Source organism: Chiloscyllium plagiosum, chromosome 25 (assembly GCF_004010195.1).
Source record: "Chiloscyllium plagiosum isolate BGI_BamShark_2017 chromosome 25, ASM401019v2, whole genome shotgun sequence".
Classification (NCBI taxonomy): domain Eukaryota; kingdom Metazoa; phylum Chordata; class Chondrichthyes; order Orectolobiformes; family Hemiscylliidae; genus Chiloscyllium; species Chiloscyllium plagiosum.
In genome coordinates this window covers 1569095-1586521 of record NC_057734.1, presented here as the reverse complement: position 1 = coordinate 1586521, position 17427 = coordinate 1569095, and the positions used below count along the sequence as shown (strand labels likewise).

At 40.5% G+C, this 17427-nt stretch overlaps 1 protein-coding gene across 4 annotated transcripts in view; it reads right to left on the bottom strand.

Annotated features, from left to right (window-relative positions):
- The window catches only part of LOC122562502 (splicing factor SWAP), a 135409-nt gene that overhangs the window by 111867 nt on the left and 6115 nt on the right, over nucleotides 1-17427 (bottom strand). For all 4 annotated transcript variants that reach the window (XM_043715343.1, XM_043715341.1, XM_043715340.1 and 1 more), the window contains exons 4-7: nucleotides 14447-14529; nucleotides 8745-8970; nucleotides 2240-2349; nucleotides 912-1053 (exon numbers count right to left, since the gene is read on the bottom strand). In XM_043715343.1, coding sequence (XP_043571278.1) covers nucleotides 912-1053; nucleotides 2240-2349; nucleotides 8745-8970; nucleotides 14447-14529 — 561 coding nt within the window. The remainder of the gene's footprint in view (nucleotides 1-911; nucleotides 1054-2239; nucleotides 2350-8744; nucleotides 8971-14446; nucleotides 14530-17427) is intronic.

Below are 17427 nucleotides of genomic sequence, written 5' to 3'. Positions count from 1 at the left end.
CTGACCTGCTGTGCTGTTCCAGCAATAAAGTTTCAACTTTGATCTCCAGCATCTGCAGACCTCACTTTCCCTTGGTCCTGCCTAATACTGACATAATTTGCCCTCCCCCAATTTAGCACGTTGCCACAAGATCCTGACTTATCCTTGTTCATAACTATCTTAAAATTTAAGGAGTTCTGATTACTGTTTTCAAAATCCTCTCCCACTGACTGGTCAGTCACCTGACCAAGCTTATTAGTCAGTACTAGGTCCACTATGGCCCCTCCTCTAGTTGGACTATCCACACACTGTTTGAAGAAACCACCTTGGATGCACTTAACAAATTTTGCCCCATCTAAGCCTCTTGCTCTTAGTGAGACCAGTCAATATTGGGGAAGTTAAACTTGCCTGAAGTGCAACTGTAATGTCACTTAAATTCAATACCAGCTAATCCATCATTTGAAAATCCATTCCTCTGCCAGTGTAACATAGCTGTAACGTGCTCTACCTAAACAAGGTAACTCACCAAGGCTTCTTGTAAGTTATCACCCTATCCTCCATGTAGCAGGTGCAGATGGCAACTGAATTTCCCTTCCAAATCATACAGTATCCTAACTTAAACAAATGTTATAATTTCATCAATGTCACTGGGTCATGGAACTCTGCATTCAATGGAATTCACAAACTCTGCTAACTTGAGCAGGCACACTACCACAAAGCTCTCAAAGGCTGCCAAATGCTATCTTGCCAAAAATGTGAATATTTCCGCAAGTGAAAAAAAAATCCCACATATGGAAGAGGCTTACACATGAATGAATGCGTTCAAGATATAATGGCACAAAACTGGAAGAGGAAAAAAAAATCTATTAAATTGTCATCAAGTCTAATTTCAGATACTGAATTGAACAGGCAGCACTTTTCTGCATACTTACAATCTGCAGCAGTGTATTCTACCGTGGCTGCTGCTGCTTCTGAGTTGTTAGATTCTTGCTGTTTTTGCACATTTTTGGCATCTGCTTGTACTTTGCGTACTAAAGCTGCGAGAGGATGGTCTGGATCCATTACTTTCAAAGGCTAAAGTAAAATATTCAAAGAGAATATGCATTCTCCTGTCAATCAAAATTTAAGGATACAAATACATCTTTTAGTTTTCCATACAACTTTGCAAATTATGAGCAGAAATATGCCATTCGACCCCTCAAGCCCTGGTCTGACATTCTATAAGATCATAGATGATCTAATTGTAACCTTAAGTCTGCAATCCCACCTACCCCAAAACCCTTCCACCCCCTTGTTTAATATGAACTTATTACTACCTAAAAAATATTCCCAGTACTTTGCTTCCACCAACCTTTTAGAGAGAGTTCCAAAGAGTCATAACTCTCTGGGAAAAAAAACCCATTTCGAGATTTAAATTGGTGACCCTGATTTTTAAACAGTAATCCCTAGATCTAGATTCTCCCATAAAATGAAATTTCCTCTCAGTATCAACCTGACAAGACCCTTCAGGGTCATACATATTTCAATCAGTTGCCTCTTACTCTTCTAAACGCCACTGGCTACAAGCCTAGCTTTTGCAACCTTTCCTCATGAGACAATTCCCCCATTCTAAATATTGTTTTGACCCAGTAAACCGTCTGTTAACTGCTTCCAAAGCATTTACATCCTTCCATAAATAAGATTACCAATACTGTGGACAGTACGTCAGATGCAGTCTAACCAGTTCCCTGTACAATTGAAGCATAAATTTTCTACTTTAATTCAACTCACAATAAAACCACTGACCAGGTTTTGAATCATAGAAAGTTTACAGCACACAAAAAGGCCATTTGGCCCATTAGGTCTGTGTCAGTCGAAAAAACAAGCCACTTGGCCTAATCTGTAGCACATGGTCTATAGTTCTGCAGTTTACATCACTTTTAGGGCAAACCCAGGCATTTGCTAAATGAGTTAATGTTTCTGCCTCTATTCCCTTTGCTAGGCAGTTCTAGATCCCTACAACAATCCCCATTTCCCTTCCAATCTTTTGACCAGTCTACGCTCAGTCACTGACTGCTTAAGTAGTACCCTTGCATCCATTTTTATCCACACACATATACATATATGGTGCAGACATTTTATGGTTTCACCAAATTCAAAATATATCATGGACTAAGTACAGTCATTGTTCGACTCTGAGTTGCAGCCATTTTAAATTAATAAAAATCAAATTATATACTATGTTTAAAAGCCACTATAACTATACCTAGTGGATACTCACCCTTGTGAGCTCTTCCAACCTCGAGTTACTTTTAGAAGCAAAAAGACTAGGATGGAGATAACAGCCATCATTGTCATCATCATCATCGTCACCTGATTCTGTTACAGATTCTGTTAACAAGATTAAAATTAGCTTCAATTATGATATCCAAGAGCATAGGTTTATCCTCCTTACATAAGCTTAAATGACAACGTCAGTAGTTATAACAATAATCTCTTATATAAACATAAACTTAAAGATCCAACATTGATACGCAAGTTGTATTAATCCGCAAATTACTGAAATTATATCATAGAGAAGGCCCATCCATGTATCAATTTACTTCATGCAGTCTGGGACAGGGGTTCACCACTCAGCTCCTAACAGCCAACAATCAGTTGTCTTTCTTTGAAATCATGACTGATCTGTATTTTAAATTTATGCATCCATCTCTGCTCCAAGCCTCTTGTCTGTCAGTCACAAATTTGAAATATTAATTAAACTAGATTGTTTTATGGAGAGTGCTCCACAGTTTTCCATATGCTGTGTGAAGAAAGATTTTCTAATTTTCCTTCTGAATGATCTGGCTCTGATTCTCTGCCAGCACTACATATCCAACCAATGGAAAAGGTTTGTATCTACCAAACCTATCAATTTCTTCAAAATCCAAAAGATCTCAATCAACTCACACTGTAACATAGAACAAAATTTTATAAGCCAGGTAAACTAGCCTAGTTTATACAAACTCTTTTCTTTTGGAATCTTGGGTAACTACCTGACGAAGCTGCATCACATTCCTTCCAAAGTCTAAAGTGTAGTATCTAAAGCTATATACAATACTGGAAATTTGACCAAGTTCAATAAACGCTTTGTATAGATATAACAACCTTCCTCCCATTTACAGTGTAGTCCTCCAGATGCAGAGATTAAGACCTTGTCTTAGCGAGTTTTGAGAAGATTACTAGCTCAGTTTAGAGTTCTGGATGTAAGTTTGCTCTCTGAGCTGAAAGGTTCATTTTCAGATGTTTCATCACCATACTAGGTAAAATCATCAGTGAGCCTCTGGTGAAGCACTGGTGTTATGCCCCACTTGCTATTTGCGTGTTTAGGTTTCCTTAGGCTGGTGATGTCATTTCCTGTGTCGGTGATGTGATTTCCCATTTTTTTTCTCAGATTCATAGAGATGTACAGCATGGAAACAGACCCTACGGTCCAACCCGTCCATGCCGACCAGATATGCCGACCCAATCTAGTCCCACCTGCCAGCACCCGGCCCATATCCCTCCAAACCCTTCCTATTCATATACCCATCAGATGCCTTTTAGATGTTGCAATTGCACTTGCCTCCACCACTTCCTCTAGCAGCTCATTCCATACACGTAGACCCACTGCGTGAAAAAGTTGCTCCTTAGGTCCCTTTTATCTCTTTCCCCTCTCACCCTAAAGTTATGCCCTCTAGTTCTGGACTCCCCCACACCAGGGTAAAGACTTTGTCTATATATCCTATCCATGCCCGTCATGATTTTATAAACCTCTATAAGATCACCCCTCAGCCTCCGCCGCTCCAAGACTAAAAACAGCCCAAGACTATTCAACCACTTCCTATAGCTCAAATCCTCCAACCCTGGCAACATCCTTGTAAATCTTTTCTGAAGCCTTTCAAGTTTCACAACATTTTTCCGATAGGAAGGCGACCAGAATTGCACGCAAACCTTCTTCGCTGTACACTACACCTCCAATTTTGGTGTCACCTGCAAACTTAGTAATTATACCTCTTATGCTCACATCCAAATCATTTATATAAATGATGAAAAGTTGTGGACCCAGCACTGATCCTTGTGGCTCTCGACTGGTCACAGGCCTCCAGTCTGAAAAACAACCCTCCACCACCACCCTCTGTCTTCTACCTTTGAGCCAGATCTGTATCCAAATGGCTAGTTCTTCCTGTATTCCATGAGATTTAACCTTGCTAACTAGTCTCCTATGGGGAACCATGTTGAACGCCTTACTGAAATCCATGTAGAACACACCTACTGCTCTGCCCTCATCAATCCTCGGGTCCAAGTCGATGCGTTTGTTGATAGAGTTCTGATTGGAATGCCATGCTTCTTGGAATTCTCATGCATGTTTCTGTTTGGCTTGTCCTAGGATGGATGTGTTGTCCCAAAGTGGTGTCCTTCCTCTTCTGTATGTAAGGATACTAGTGATAGTGGGTCATGTCTTTTATGGCTAGTTGATGTTTGTGTATCCTGGTGGCTGGTTTTCTGCCTACTTGTCCAATGTAGTGTTTGTTGCAGTTCTTGCAAGGCACTATGTAAATTACTTTTGTTTTACTTGTTGTCTGTATAGGGTCTTTTAAGGTCATTAGCTGCTGTTTTAATGTGTTGGTGGATTTGTGGGCTACCATAATGCCAAGAAGTCTGCGTAATCTGACAGTCATTTCCAAGATGTCTTTGATGTAGGGGAGTGTGGCTCAGGTTTCTGGGCGCATTTTGTCTGCTTGTTTGGGTTTGTTGCCAAGGAATGCATTGTGGTTCAGTCCCTCATGGTGCCAGGACCCAGGTTCGATTCCAACCCCAGGCAACTGTCTGTTTAGAGTTTGCACATTCTCCCCATGTCTGCATGGGTTTTCTCTGGTTTCCTTCCACAATTCAATGGTGTGTAGGTTAGGTGAATTGGCCACGCTAAATTGTCCATAGTGTTCACAGATGCGTAGATCAGGTGCATTAGTCAGGGGTAAATATAGGGTTGGGAGAATGGGATTGGGTGGGTTACTCTCCGCAGGGTCGGTATGGAATTGTTGGGCCGAAGAGCCTGTTTCCACACTGTAGGGATTTTATTCTGTTCTTCTATTCTATTCTAAATCTGTGGACTGTGTTCAATGGGTACCTATTCATTTTGAATATGCTATATAGGTGATTTTCCTTTGCCCTTCATAGTTCCTCTGTGCTGCAGTGTGGTGTGGCTTTGACTGGGATAACACATCCATCCTCGGACAAGCCAATCAGAGACATGCACAAGAAATCCTAGAAGCATGGCATTCCAACTGGAACTCTTATCAACAAACACATCGATTTGGTGCCCATCTACCACCCTCTGAGAAAAAGAACAGGACATAACATCAACACAGGAAATTACATCACCAACATAAGGAAATGTAAATGTAGAAATAGAAAGCGGGACATAACACCCGTGCTTCCCCAGAGACTCACTGATAAAGTTGCCTAGTATGGTGATGATACGTCTGAAAATGAACCTTCCAGCTCAGCGAGCAAACTTACATCCAGAACCTAATTGGTCTTTGTGAGCTGTAAACAGACCCCGAGATCGTTTTGGAAATTTGTTTTTCCAAATTTTCACTCAGGAGTATGGTCATAGTCTTCAAAAGGACACTGACAACTTGGTAGAATGGGCAGAAATATGGCGGGAACAATTTAATGCACAGAAATGAGAAATGCAAAATGCTAACATTTTGGCAGGAGGAATTTGGAAAGGCAATAAAACCTAAAGAATACAATTATAAAGAGAGTGCAGGGGCAGAGCAACCTGGGATTATACATGTACAAATCATGAAAGTGGAAAAGCAGATTGAGAAATTAGTTAAAAGATTCATACAATCTTGCACTTTATAAATAAAAACAGTGAATGAAAGCAAGGAAGTTCGAATGAACTTGTATAAACTGCTAGTTTGGCCACAACAAATGTTTCCTGTAATGAGTGTTCAAGAAAAGGTAAGCTACTTCACCTACAGTTTAATCAACTTCCTGCACAGGATTCCATTGATTCTTTTAGGAATATTTCTGAATACAATCTCACTTTTAGAATGCACCATTTTGCACTCTGAACCTGCTCTATTGTTCAACAATGGCTGACCTTCTACATCAGCTACACCTTCTAGCATGTGTGCATATACTCTGATTCCCTTTGTATCAAAATATCTATTAAACTCGGATTTGAAGACACTCAAAGACATGAGGCACAAAATTCCAAAGTATCAAATCATCTCTGAGGAAGAAAACTTCTCCTCACCTCAATCCTAAATGCCAACTCTTCAGAGACTGAGACTTAATTTCAGTTTACTCCAGACAGGGAATAATATTCACACACCATCAACTCTGCAAACAGTAATCAATAATGTGGTCTCATCAATGCAATTGAAGCAATATTTCTTTATTCTTAAACTTCAAACTCTTTATAATGCATATCCCTTGCTTTCCTAACTGAGTGCCGCATTTACAGTTAACCTCTTGCAATTCATGAACAAGGTCACCAAACTTCCTGGAAAAGTTAACATTTCCAGTCTTTCTATAGAACACTGCATCTCTACTGCATCATTGCTGTTTTTAGAATTCCATTCTCTATTCTTTTCCTCCGACTGTACTATTTCACGTTTACGGCAATCTAACTGCATTTGCCACACCTTTACCTAATCCTGTCTGCATCTTGCTGAAACCTTATTTGTCATGCTACTCTACTGAACACAGTCTATAATGTTTTAACATCGGCTCAGCATGCAAATCACGAATGAGTCTGAATAACCAGAAACTTCCAAGAGACTTGCTGCAGACTAGTCATGTATCAGCAATTTGAAAATAATTTAATCCTATTCCCTGCTTTCTAACCTTCAGCTGTTTTTGATACAATACCTGAATTAGAAATGAGCATTAATTTCACATACAAAAGTCATGCAACACTTTATAAAGCAGTTTTTATATAATCTAAATATAAACGATCCACTATATTTCCATTTGATTACGCAAGCACAACCTGCCTTTTAGAAATCCTTGCTGTCCATCTTGAATTAGCCTATGCCTTTCTATTTTTCATTTTTTGTTTTAAGGATATGAAATAACATTCACCACCACAGCTCTTGGTACAATCCACATTTGGTGAAAAAAAACCACTACAGACAACGGCTCTCCATTACATGATCTTATTGGTCATTTTTAAAATTCATTCACTAAGTGATGACATCACAGGCAAGAATGATTTACTGTTGATCTCTAGGTCTTCAAAAAGATGCTACTGTCCATGTGAAGTGCTGCTGCAGGGGTGTTCCAGCAAGGAAAGCAAACAGTCTATTCAGTTTCGCCTCATAACTGAATGTTTCCACCGCAGGCAACATCCTGGTGAATCTCCTCTGCAACTTTCCAATTGCAATCATACCCTTCCAATAGTTGTTGACCAAAATTGAATAGTGGCAGGTGACGGCCTAGCGGTAATATCGTCTAAGTAATATTCTAGTGACAGGAGTTCAAATCCCGCCATGACAGATAGCGGAATTTGAATTCAATGAAGTATTTGGAATCCAAAGTCTAATGACGACCATGAACCATTACTGATTGTCAGGAAAAACTCATCTGGTTTAGTAATGTCCTTTAGAGAAGAAAACTGCCATCCTTACCAGGTCTGGCTTATATGTGACTCCAGACCCCTTTGGGCAATTAGGGATGGGGCAATGAATGTTGGCTTGCCCAGCAATGCCCACATACTGTGAACGAATTTTAAAAAGTATTCCATCTGTGACCTCGCCAACGTTTAATTTCCAATTTTAAGTTGCAACAAAATTTCCTTGCTCGGTTAATGAAGGCAAGAATCCTGGATACCTCTTTCACTACCATGTCTACCTGTGCTGACATCTACATGGATTTATGGACTAGTACACAAAGCTCCCTTTGTTCCTCAGAACTCCCTAGAACACATTGTACATATCCTTCCCTCATTATATCTCTCTAAATGCCTCGCTTTTCAGAGTTAAATTTTATTTGCCATTACTCTGCCCAATTTACTAGTTGTTCAATACCAGAATCCATTCTTTGCACTGTGAACAACACCAATTTTCATGTCACCTGTAAGCTTAGTAATTATACCTTCGATGTTCACATTCAGGTTATTAATGGACAAAACAAACAGCAAAGGTCTCAGTACCAATTCCTGTGGTACACCACTTGTCACAGGCTTCCAATCACAAAAACAATCCTCCATCACCACCCTCTGACTCCTACTTGCAAATCAATTTTGGATCCAGTTTGTATCAACTTTCATCGAATCCTATGGGTTCTCGGGCCAGCCTTCCAGGTGGGACCTTATCAAAGGCCTTAGTGAAGTCCATCAACCGCACAAGCCTTATCATTACATTCAGTCACCTTTTCAAAGAAAACTCAATTAAACCACCTGATGGAGTGGTGCTCCGAAAGCTAGTGCTTCCAATTAAACCTGTTGGACTATAACCCGTGTTGTGTGAGTTTTAACTTTGTACACCCCAGACCAACACCAGCATCTCCAAATCAATTAAATTAGTCAGACAGGATCCTCCTCCAACAAATCTATGTTGACTATCTAGTTATGATGCATCTTGTAATTAAGCACAGTGCCAACTTGCATATCAATTGCCCTTCCTGCTTCACCCCCACTAAAAACTGGACTTATTTCACTTGCAAATTCACTGAATGCAAAAAAATTATCAAAGTGCAGGATCCCATTTGGAATCAGTAAATGAAAAGTGATCAGAAATAGTTCAACTTACTCTTTTTCTCTTCGCCTCTTTTTTCTGCCTGAACAACATATTTCCCATCTTTCATTGTTTTGAGGATGTGCTTGTAGTATGGATTTAGATAGTGATCAAACCGCAGAAAATCAAATTGAGAATTCCGGGCTTGTTTAGCTTTAAGCATGATTTCAAACTGTGTGCCCTGCTTGCAGACAAACTTTGCTGTACGTTCAATGATGGCATGCATTTTGGATGTCGCAGGCTGAAGAAAAAAGACATGTATACATATCACAAATACTTGCATTCATGAGACAACGGTATTAAAACTGGAAGATATAAATATAATTTTCTATTGGTGTAGACAGAATTCAATTAAAATTCTCAACATGTCTGCTAGTTAGATCGTTAAACAGAATCAATCATTATATACGCATATGCATTTTGACCAACATATCACAATCAATGCACTGAAATCTAAAAATATTGGTTGGTTATTTGGAAAACAATACATTTCTGATGATTTTATAACCATAACAAGGTTAGTGACTGTCATTGATACAATGGCCTTATGGAAGGCCATGGTGGGCTCATGATCCAGGGGAGGTAGGAGGAGGTATCGGAGAGCTGACACTCAGTTTCTGCAATTTGGAGGTCAGTATGTCAGACTAAAACAGCACCACCCTTATTGACAGGCTTAATCACAAAGTCAAGGTTGGACCTAAGCACACAGAGTGTAGTTAGTTTAGAGAGAGTCAGGTTGAATTAGGTGGGGGGGGGGGGGGAAGAAATTGAAGCGACCAATGTCAACAGTTCTTAATGAACAGATCGAGTGCAAGCAAAAAGGCCATAGGAAGCTGTTGCGAACTGGACGAAGGGGTCTGTAGGACAGGGAAAAGTCTCTTGTCCAAAGAAATGGGCATGGAGGTAAAGACGATGGAAGAAGAGTTCAACGTCATGCTGTGCCTGAAATTCATTAAGATGGGGACGTAGAGGAATAAAACTGAGACCTTTGCTGAGTACAGAATGTTCAGCACTGGAGAGTGGAAGAGGGATGGTGAATGGATGTAGGTTTGCTCGCTGAGCTGGAAGGAAGGTGTTCAAACATTTTGTCACCATACTAGGTAACATCTTCAGTGAGCTTCCAGATGAAGCACTGGTGGTGTAGCCAGTTTTCTATTTATAAGTTGGGGTTCCTTGGGTTGGTGATGTCATTTCCTGTGATGACATAATTTCCTATGGGGATGCAATTTCCAGTTTTTTTTGCCAAGGGATGGTAAATGGGATCCGAGTGTTTGTTGATAGAGTTCTGGTTCTCACTCACTGAGAAAAAGAGCAGGAAATGACATCACCACAGGAAATGACATCACGGACCCAAAGAAACCCAAACAATAATATAAAGTGGGCTACACCACCAGTGCTTCATTCGGAGGCTCACTGAAGATGTTACCTAGTATGGTGACGAAACGTCTGAAAACTCACCTTCCAGCCCAATGAGCAAACCCACATCCAGAACCTCAATGTGAGCTACAAATCTTCTCAAACCTTGCTAGGGATGGTGAACACCCAAAAGGTGGGGCTGGGGGGGGTTTAGGGGGTGAAATCAGAGGAAAGGAAGGTTCCAGGAGGCCATGGGTATCTCTGAGTTGTTGCATCTTCTGTGCCTTGATGCCTGGAGGGAAAAGAAGTTTATTGTTAGAATAGTGAATGAGCCGGAGGATGGAGCAAAACTGGGGAGTGGTGTAACTCCAGTAGTACACAAATTGGCAGTTTTGCTCATTATTTCTCCCTTCTGTAACAAATCAAACCAAAGCGGAGGATCTGTGATATCCTACTATAATTTAACTTATTTTGCTACATACTGCTTGATGAATATACCATCCTTAAGTAAAATCCATTACATGCAATGTACAAAAGCAACAGGTGAATACAGCTCTGAAACATAGTCATGGTATTTCTGTCATGAAGTTTTCGAGGATGCCCAGGCTTTGAACTGAGATGGATTTATTATCACATGTACTCACAGGAGTACAGTAAAAAGTTTCCAAGTCGTCACTTACAGCACCATCTTTGGTAGGGTACTGAGGTACAGATTCTTAGGTACAAAACAGAAAAATAAGGATAACAAAGTTTAGAAGTTAAACTATTCAGTCCCTGCTTAAAATGTGGGAAAACAAAGAAACATAGTTAACAGTTCAACACCAGAGTTCATAAGTGCCTGGTCATGCTGGGCCTTCACTCCTCACAAGGTTCAATCTTCCCACTCGGGCTCAACCTCACCCCTACCGCCGGACCATACTGCTTGCTCTCGCTGCCTTGCAGCCTGTTCCTGCTACTGTCAAGGGAAGCGTACTCCTGCTCTCGCCACTGACCACCTCACGCTTTATTAAAGCCTTCCCTCATAATGCCTCAATGCAGTTACTTACAGCATAACTAGGACAAACAAAAAGCAAACTGCTATCAAATTGTTTTAAACTTTTTAAAACTATTCACATAACCTTTCCAGAATTCTGTCTCATAGAGCCACCATAGTTAACAATATTGGAGCTATCCAGCCCACGATGTTATCTATTTCATCCTTAAAAGGCACATACATAGACACTAGACTTGAATGTCAAGGAACAGGTAAGATCAGATTAGACAGATATTTAATAGTGTGCCACCAAGATGTCATGAAAAAACTGAAAGCTAATTTTCAAAGTGGAAAGCCTCCAGTGGCTGGTGTTATATAAGGGAAAATGCTTATGATTGCCAAAAACAACATCACGGGCTAAAAGAATTGTTGCAGGAATTGCTCAGGGAGGAATCCTCAGTCAGTTCATTATTGACATATCAGTCAGTCACAACATCAGAAATGAGGCCTTTCTTTTGAAAGAAAACTTAAATTTGCAAATCCTCTTGTGCAAGAACCATATTACTCTTCACTTTATCATTTTAACTATCGCTCACATGCTGTTGATGCAAGCCCAGTTATGAAACTTACCTGAAAACAACTGCTTCAACTATAAAGTTGCCAATGCCTTATAGTGGCTAAGTGCCAGGTAATAACCAACTGAAAAGAGGAAAAATTTATCACCTTTCATTGCCCTTCTGCAGCACCAAACAAAACTTAACAGCATCTGGCAATCACCACCAACCAGCAGCTTAACTGCTATATCTATAAGACGATTAAAAATAAAGACAGGTGGTACCATCACCACATGTGGATTTCCACATCACACATCATCCCATCCTCAACTTCCCTAGCAGCATCCCCAGGACAGCTTAATAGCATCTTGTACCAATGCTCACTGTAACAAGGGCTGTAACAATTTGGGATGACTCAGCACTACAACAGCAATAAATAGATTATCCATTATACCCAAAAATACCAACTTCTTTTTTTAAAGAAGTGCCCCAACCATTGTCCTTTTAAAGAAGGAACCCAACCAAAGCATGCCATGCACCAATCTTCTACATTGGGAAACCAGGGTACACAGAACAAAACAAAAATCGCAGACAGCCCAGAATACGTCCTTTGCAAAAACCAATATAGACCTGTTGGGTCAAATGGCCTATTCTTGTACTGTAAATTCTGAACAAAAAACTCTTCAAGATCAACTGTCTGTGTGGAGTTTGCACATTCTCCCCATGTCTGTGTGGGTTTCCTCCGGGTGTTCCGGTTTCCTCCCACAGTCCAAAAATGTGCAGGTCAGGTGAATTGGCCATGCTAAATTACCCATAGTGTTAGGTATAGGGGTAAATGTAGGTGTTTAGGTGGGTTGCTCTTCGGAGGGTCGCTGTGGACTTGTTGGGCCGAAGGGCCTGTTTCCACACTCTAAGTAATCTAATCTAATCTAATCTTGTTCCCTCTAACATATCAGTGTATTTACTGAAATGTGAAACAGATTTTGAAGAGTGTCCTAAACGTAACTACTGAACCTCTCAATAATTTTAAATTTGAAACCACGTTCTGTTAAATTGGTAACTTCAGTCAAGTTGAACATAGTTTGCAAGTTACAGAGTCAGAGTTGTAAAGCAGAGGGACAGACTCTTTGGTCCAATCTGCTGACCAGATATCCTAAACTAATCTCGAACCATTTGTCAGCATTTGATCCGTTTTCCAAAAAGTTGACTTTTTAATTCTTATTGACTGATCACTTTAAACATTACTGCTGCAGAAATAGTAACATTGACAGACAATCATTTGTGAAAAAAAATCACTATTTATACTTTCCATCAGACGTACCATACACATAATTTAACCATCAGGTATACCAATTCTTAGAAGAGAGAAAAAAAATGAGCCAATTTCAAAATGTCAGACGTAAGAGTTATCTTAAAGAATGCCCACTTTTTAAGCAAAGTTTCATGGCACCAGTTACTGAATAATTAAAAGCGATGCCAATCCTATCATTCAGATAAAAATCAGAATCTACCTTTTAGTCAAAACCAGTTTCCAATAAAGTGCAATATGCATGAACAACAGAAATATCAACATCAGGGATGCGCCACATTTTCAATGCCTCAATAGTACAGAGGATAATCAACAATCTAAAATGATAATGAATTCCAAGACAGTGAAGCTGACTATACAACTCATCATGTCTTAGCAATCACAACGTCTTGTGGCGCAGTGCTGGTAAGCATACCCTTGGGCCAGGAGGTTTGGGTTCAAGTCACACCTGCCTCAGACGGTATTATATATAACCTGTCTAAACAGATTGATTTCTATTTCATATTAGGAAGGTTTCTGAGACTGGAAAGAAAGGACAATCACATCAATTAACTACTATAAGCAGACCAATTGCCCAAAGCACTGATGGAAAGGAGAAACCTGGGAGTTTCTACTCATTTGAGGAAAAAGAACATAACACAATTCAACAACTTTTCAGTAAATTATCTGCCAATAAATACCTATTTGCTGGGGTGGTTAGCCTATACACACAAACATGGAATAGAAATAGGCAAGTCAGCCCATCCAACATGTTCCATGATTAGTAAAATCATGGCTGGTCTGAGTTTCCTCTTTATCTTCATGCTTTAAAGCAACAACAAATCACAGTTATGTTGTGATCAAGATTTTTCAATCAGAATTTAGAAATAATCGGCAATTCAACGCTAGTTGACCAATTTCCAAATAAAAAAAAGCCACGTGAACCGTAACATCAACTTTCAAGACTAAATCACAAGTGTTGAATTGGACATGTGAAATATCTAGCTATTAAATGCATAGCTCAAACATAAAAATTCGTGATTGGCTCTTATGCTTATCAATTTAGCAACACTGACCAAGACGTGAACGCACAGGATTTTATCTAAATGATATGACACACTTGAATAATGTTGAAAATTAAGCTGCAAGCCACTAAACAATATAACAGAACATACTGTCCCACTGGGAACCTTTTTACTGGAAAACCTGTCTATTATTGCATCTACTTATCGGCAGATACTGTGTGACTGTCAATTAATTACAGTGCTACAAGTTAGATTTTCCGTAAAACTCAAGAATACTGTTCAGAAAGACGGGCTGAACCGTGAAGTAAAATATATTTTCGAGTAGGACTCAGTCTCCCCGAACTTCAGACACGATATGCCAATAAATACGATGGTCTCAAAATCCAATTTGATCGATGACAATGCAGCTTCTTTCATGTGGAATTTGCAAATACAATGTTTCTTCTTTTGATAATGGATTACACTTTCTCACTCCAAGTACATTCTTAAGGAAACAATTGCAAGGAATACAAGTTACTTACAACTTCAACGTCAGAAGGGACAAGTAGCCCAGGAGGAGCAGTGTACGGTTCCTCATTCTCTTCTGCATTATCATCAATCTCGCCTACGACGCAAAAGATAAAAAGAGAACATTATTAATGCAATGCAACAAAAATTATATGATATAGTGCGTAAAGGAAAATACTGAATGCTGAAAACCTGAAATTAAATCAGAAAGCAATGGAGGAACACAGCAAGTTTGGCAGCATCTGTGGAGAAATAAAATGATTAACATGTTAAGTTTAGTATGAATCTTCTTCGAAGCTGAAAAGATCTGGAAAATGGTGGTTTTTATGCTGTGGTAGAGGAGGATTAGAAGCAATTGGAATAGATTGTGAGGTGTGGAAAGTAAACTACTTGAGAAAAGTTATACATTAGATGTGATACAGTCCACCGTGAGTGGGCGGCACGGTGGCATAGTGGTTAGCACTGCTGCCTCACAGCGCCAGAGACCCGGGTTCAATTCCCGACTCAGGCGACTGACTGTGTGGAGTTTGCACATTCTCCCCGTGTCTGCGTGGGTTTCCTCCGGGTGCTCCGGTTTCCTCCCACAGTCACAAAGATGTGCGGGTTAGGTGAATTGGCCATGCTAAATTGCCATAGTGTTAGGTTAAAGGGGGTAAATGTAGGGGTATGGGTGGGTTGCGCTTCGGCGGGTCGGTGTGGACTTGTTGGGCCAAAGGGCCTGTTTCCACACTGTAAGTAATCTAATCTAATCTAATCATATTCAAATGAAAATCATTGCTCACCGAATACCTCAGCGTAACTCTATTAAGATTTGAAAATCTCTTTCTACCTGACCATTTTATGCATACCGAGCATACAGTTACCACAGGATGAAATTGAGGATTGCAGATGCTGGACAGTCAGAGTTGAAAAGGGTGGCATTGGAAAAGCACAGCAGATCAGGCAGCATCAGAGGAGTAGGACAGTTGACATTTCAGGGTTAAGCCCTTCATCAGGAATGTCTTGGTCTACCTACAGCAGTGACTGCAACAGTTCAAGAAGGCAACATCACCTCAAGGACAACTAGGGATGGGCAATAAATGTAGAACCAGCCAGTGAAGTCCATGTCCCAAGAATTAATTAAACAAAAGGATGCTAAATTTATACTAGCACCTTTAACGTGCTGATGCAATAAACAAAACGTCTCCTTTTGTTTAACAGCTATAATCCTCACACAGTCTGTGAGGCAGTTTAGGAAAATGTCAATTTACTCATCTGCAATGATTAAACAGAGTTCAAAGGGAGACAGCTGAAGAGAAAGTGGAAGCGTTAGTGGTGATCTTCCAGGAATCAGGGAAGATCCCAGAGGACTGGAAAATTGCTAACATGACACCCCTGTTTAAAAAGGGACTAAGGCAAAAACAGAAAATTACAGACTAATTAGCCTAATTTTGGTTGTGCATAAGATCCTGGGATCCATTGTGAAGGGAGGGATTTCTGAATATTTGGATGTGTATGGTAAAATAGAGCAAAGTCAGCATGGTTTCACCAAGGGGAGGTCATGCCTGACAAATCTGCTAGAACTCTTTGAAGAAGTAACGAGCAGCTTAGTCCAATGAGAGCCAGTGTTATCTCCCTGGACTTCAAGGTGGTCTTTACAAGATACTGCATAGGAGGCTACTGAGTAAGATAAGTGTTAGGGGCAAGGTGCGAGCATGAATGGAAGCTCGGCTGTCTGGCAGAAAGCAGAGAATGGGGATAAAAGGGACCTTTTCAGGATGGCAGCCAGTGACAAGTGGTGTTCCGCAAGACTGTTCGGAGCACAACTTTTCGCTTTATACATTAATGATCTAGATGAAGGAACTGAGGGAATTCTAGCTAAGTTTGCAGATGATACAAAGATAGGCAGAGGGACAGGCAGCACTGAGGAGGCGGGGAGGCTGCAGAAAGATTTGGACAGGGTAGGAGAATGGGCAAAGAAGTGGCAGATGGAGTACAAGTGGGAAAATGTGAAGTCATGCACTTTGGTAAGAAGAATAGAGGCATGTACTATTTTCTAAATATGGAGAAAATCCATAAGCCTTAAGTGCAAAGACTTGGGAGTTCTAGTCCAGGGTCTTCTCAAGATAAACTTGCAGGTTGAATCAGTAGTTAAGACGACAAATGCAATGTTGGTATTTATTTTGAGAGAATTGAAATATAAAAGCAGCGACATACTTCTGTAGCTAAGGCTCTGGTCAGACCACACTTGGAGTATTGTGCGCAGCTTTGGGCCCCATATCTCAGAAGGATGCACTGGTCCTGGAGTGTGTTCTGAGGAGATTCACGAGAATGGTCCCAGGAATGAAAAGCTTAACGTATAAGGAACATTTGAGGACTCTACGTCTATATTTGATAGAGTTTAGAAGGATGAGGGGGATTTAATTGAAACTTACAGAATACTGAATGGCCTGGACAGAGATAGAACATAGAAGAATACAGCGCAGTACAGGCACTTCGGCCCTCGATGTTGCGCCGATCCAAGCCCACCTAACCTACACTAGCCCACTATCCTCCATATGCTTATCCAATGCCCGCTTAAATGCCCATAATGAGGGAGAGTCCACCACTGCTACTGGCAGGGCATTCCATGAACTCACGACTCGCTGAGTAAAGAACCTACCCCTAACATCTGTCCTATACCTATCCCCCCTTAATTTAAAGCTATGCCCCCTTGTAATAGCTGACTCCATACGAGGAAAAAGATTCTCACTGTCGACCCTATCTAAACCCCTAATCATCTTGTACACCTCGATCAAGTCACCCTTAAACCTTCATTTCTCCAATGAAAATAGCCCCAAGTGCCTCAGCCTTTCCTCATACGATCTTTCTACCATACCAGGCAACATCCTGGTAAACCTCCTCTGCACCCGTTCCAGTGCCACCACATCCTTCCTATAGTATGGCGACCAAAACTGCACACAATACTCCAGATGCGGACGCACCAGAGTCTTATACAACTGCAACATGACCGCAG